The 4,523-nt window shown below is 36.2% G+C and overlaps 1 protein-coding gene and 1 long non-coding RNA gene across 2 annotated transcripts; both read right to left on the minus strand.

The window, feature by feature from the left end:
• Positions 1 to 2,574: 2,574 nt before the first annotated feature.
• LOC120211017 (methylenetetrahydrofolate reductase 1-like) lies at positions 2,575 to 3,424 on the minus strand. The gene has a single exon (XM_039209644.1). The coding sequence runs from the start codon at positions 3,349 to 3,351 to the stop codon at positions 2,575 to 2,577; it is 777 nt and encodes a 258-aa protein (XP_039065575.1). The 5' UTR covers positions 3,352 to 3,424.
• A 349-nt stretch (positions 3,425 to 3,773) lies between these two features.
• On the minus strand, positions 3,774 to 4,143 carry LOC120211049. Its single transcript, XR_005524562.1, has 2 exons — positions 4,068 to 4,143; positions 3,774 to 3,871 (listed from the first exon to the last, which is right to left on the minus strand). It is a non-coding gene; the product is annotated as an uncharacterized LOC120211049 (long non-coding RNA).
• Between the last annotated feature and the right edge of the window lie 380 nt (positions 4,144 to 4,523).

The following is a 4,523-nucleotide window of genomic DNA, read 5'->3' on the forward strand; positions in this document are numbered from 1 at the left end:
TATTACAACCAAGGAATGCCAAACTACATTGATAAATGGTATGTAAGACCTATGTTTGCTGGAGAAAGGGTCGGTGAATGCATGCGTTGAATACGGGTAACTTTTCATAAGCTTTCCTATATATTTAGAGAATCACAGCCCATATCAACGTCCGTATATATATCAGACAAAGGTTGAACGTGATACTTCAGGAAATATGGTAACACAGAGTTAGACAACTAAACAATATAATCCTAATGATATTTGTTAACTAATTGTTTATGTTACTCGAATGTGAGAGTCATATATGGATATATGGGTCTCTCCTAAGAATCCAACATGAAATTGACTATATTGATATCTAACTGTATCCTCTGATTTTATTCATACTAATCTCTCCCTGCCATTATTTTCCTTTTACCAGCCTAACAAATTAAACTCTTATGCAGAAAACATGAGAATGAAAACTACAATAGTAATATAAACAAAATGGAAAGCACCTTAATGAAGTCATTCAGTGTTAGGTAAGAGTCCTTTGAGTAACATGCTTCTTTCAAAAGTTGGGTCAAGACTTGCTGCAAAAAGAAAGAACAAAAGAGTAAGATGTTAACGCACACTGCTCATGTACGGTCAATCTCACATGTTGCTATCCTTAATAGAGAAACCATGAAATTTTCTAATTTGTTCAAAGTAATGTTACAACCAAAATGAAATGGAAAAATTTACTTATATAAAATACAGAATGCTATTTAACTTTGAAATTCTTATTCTGCAATTAAAAAAAAATCTTAAGAATGCAGTAGTCAATGGCACCAGTTAATCATCATCATCATCATCATCAATAGCGGATGCAAATCACGTGTCCACCCTAGAATCTGAATTTCTTTGTTTTAGTTGTCCATTTTACTATGGGTGCCCATCCTTAAATTTTATTTGAGCCCATCCCATACAAAAATTTTTAATGATTAATATGTGTGTGCCCACCCTCAATATTTCTAGATCCTCCATTCATCATCCTATGATACAATCACTAAATCACTAGTAGTCATTAGCTAGTAGCCACTTTAGTCTGATGCATGCTTTTCAGCACCAAACACCCTACTTGAGTCAGCTTTGATCAAATAGGAGTTTACTAACTACCATGAGAGATTTAACGAGGAACATAAACTAAAGTAGAATTGTTTAAGTTCATCAACAGCCTCAGTAAATCATTTTGTATTGACCAGAGTATTTTCTACAAAAACACAAGAAAATGAAGAAAACATTTCCCGGAAATCATTTTGCATGGAACAGAGCTTCAGTTAGGGTAATCTCACTTGAACTAGTAATGAAGGTACTCATTGCATATATTAATCAGATGAAAAGAAAATGAATTAAAACGCTTCTTTTGGATCCCTTCATATCCAAACGGAGTGCATGAGCCGGAAAGTCAAACCGATCATGCAAATGCCTTTATAATTATTCATCGTAAACGAAAATCATCTCCTTCAGAAAGAAAATTAAAAATTTAAGGAAACCTACAAGATCAGTTTGTTTTAGTTCTTTTTCCATGTATTGGTGGATTGATACAAAAATGATCGTAGAAAATTAACAATAAATTTCTTTCTCGCCTCCGAAGTGATATGTGAAATAAATTCATTCATTACATTAGAGTTTTCATTGTTTTTCAGCATGCCAACAACAAGAGTGCACTGGATATCCCACAATGGATACAATCAGAAAATCAAATAAGTGAATTTATGCATATTTTACCCATGGAAAAGTAAATTATGGTCAGAATACAAGCAATCATCATCATTCACTTGTTCTTTTATTTTCTTTTCAGTCATATGATATAACAATAAAAGTAAAACCATAGAAGGAAGAAATAATTGGTTTTACCTCTCTTTGGTTATCAGATATTGGGATATTGCAGGACTTGTTTCAAGATGCAAGGAAAGAGTTCTTTAATTCATTGCTTCATTAACAAGAATTCTGCTCAACACAACATACAATACTATTTTTATACACAGCCTTAGCAATACAAAAAACCTCCTAACTGACTAACAAACTTAGAACAACCTAGCTTCCAGACTAACTTCTAGAACCTGGACATGCATGAGCTGCATGCATGTGCATAGCATTACACAAGCACACTGTTTATTCATGTGAGCCTGCATCATTCTCTCAACATTCTCCCTACTTTCTCAACCTTCTTAATGAAAAGATGAACACTTGAATCGAAAGTGCGACGTCTCCTTCCGTTCGACTTGAATTGAAAGTGTCGATGCTTCCTTTGTTCACTTGAATCGAAAGTGTTGATGCTTCCTTTCGTTCTTCTTATTCACCTTCATTTCTTTCTTCTTCATCCTCTTATATAAGGTTCCTTGACATATATATTTTTTCCCATGGACACTTGGCTGTGAAGCTTTCAAGTCCCATGACACTTTGAGATAGAGGCAACAAATCATGATGATGCACAATCCAAAAAGCCAGCAATGCAACAGCGTGCAACACATCCACAAGAAACTAGTACGAACAAAATTTATTTCCAATGACAGCAAGAAATTGAACTCCCGACAAACTCTAAATGTAAACAAACTACACAAAAAACTCTTAACAATTGACCATACCATTAGCTTTCAAGATGTGATCCTGCTCCATGTTTAACGTATAAAGGTGTAACGTCTTAATCCCATTAGCTAAAATCTTGCGGCACATTTTTGTTCCAAGGTGAATCCCATAGACTTTGACAACTTCATCGTTGTCCTTGATAGGCTCTAAGGCAGCAGTAATCTCATCATAAAACAGTTGAGTAACAATCAGATCAGCTCCTGCATCAACCTTTCTCTTCAAGTACGCAAGATCGTTCTGATAAGCTTCTGGTGTCGCTACACCATTATCTCCTATAGCATCGGGATTAGCCTCTGGATAACCGGCAACCGTTATGCAAGAGTAGTCACCATATTTAGCTCTAATATGTTTAACCAGATCAAGGGCACAGGCGAAGCCGCCTTCGACTTGGACAAACTTGTCCTGGCCATGAGGAGGATCGCCTCGAAGGGCGATAACGTTATGAATGCCATTGGACTTGATGATCTCAAGAGCATGGTCAATCTTCTCGACAGACATGTTGGTGCAAGTGAGATGCATCATTGTTTCAACACATATGATGTTTTTCACCTTGTTAGTAATGTCCAAAGTGAGATCCGTCGTCGAACCACCAGCACCCCACGTGATGTCGTAAAAAGATGGATTATGAGCCACCATTCGGTCCATCCTTTCACACAGGTTCTCCACTCCATCCTCAGTCTTTGGAGGGAAGAACTCAAAGGAAAACACCACTTTCCCTAGGTCCTGTGGCGAAGATTGGATCTTTTCAATCACATTCATCTTTAACCGGATCTGGGACTCTCAGTGCCAGTAACACAAGTGTAAGGGCTTTGGGGATCAAGTGAGAGATACGAAGCAGTCACGATAGAGCCAACGAACTCCATGCAGCGAAAGAAAAACAAAGTCATGACCGTTTGGCAAATGATACAATATTGGAATATTGCAGGACTTGTTTCAAGATGCAAGGAAAGAGTTCTTTAATTCATTGCTTCGTTAACAAGAATTATGCTCAACACAACATACAATATTGTTTTTATACACAGCCTTAGCAATACAGAAAACCTCCTAACTGACTAACAAACTCATAACAACCTAGCTTCCAGACTAACTTCTAGAACCTGGACATGCATGAGTTGCATGCATATGCATAGCATTACACAAGCACGCTCTTTATTCATGTGAGCCTGCATCATTCTCTTAACATCAGAAATAAACGAACCGGACAAATCACGTAACACTTCTAGTATGTCATTGAAAGACTCCTTTCCATTGCCATCAGAATCATACACTTTGAAGATAACTGAAACATAGAAAAAAATTAATAACATAAACTAATTTTGAAACATTTTTAAACTTCAACGAAGAAGAGGCAATAAAAAGGCACCCAAAAGGTAATCGATAATCTGAATTCTTTTTCTCGTGACCATAGATTCAAAATCAGATTGTGCCTTACCGAAAAAGTCAATCACTCTAGGGAAACGACAGTGAAAACTCACTTTTTATTTTCTACTGTACACTTGCTTTAGCACTGAATGCTGACAAGAAGGGAACAAAGTCCTTGAAGTTCAAACCATCCACTATCTTAAGCAACCTCTGAAAATGCAAGACATCAACAGACCAAATTCAATCCTTTACATGAAACTCTAACATAGCATACAAACGGTAACATTGGATCACAAATTTATATTCACATCCCAGAACTTAATTCACGACTCAGATAACATCAACTCGAAAGAATACCTGAGACAACGGATTCATTGAAAACTCCGGAACTGATACATCAGATATAAATCCCTTTGCATTTCGATCTAACTAAAAAAACCTTTGGTACAACGAAACAATTTCCTGCTGGGAGCCTGTATTTCCATAACCAAGAATGTAGACAGCCGTTTTTGTCCGAGTGTTTTTAATCGTATTATTATTTTATTTTATTATTGTTATTATTATTATTA

This window comes from Hibiscus syriacus, unplaced genomic scaffold, assembly GCF_006381635.1.
Source record: "Hibiscus syriacus cultivar Baekdansim isolate YM2019G1 unplaced genomic scaffold, ASM638163v2 tig00109957_pilon, whole genome shotgun sequence".
In the NCBI taxonomy this organism is placed as follows: domain Eukaryota; kingdom Viridiplantae; phylum Streptophyta; class Magnoliopsida; order Malvales; family Malvaceae; genus Hibiscus; species Hibiscus syriacus.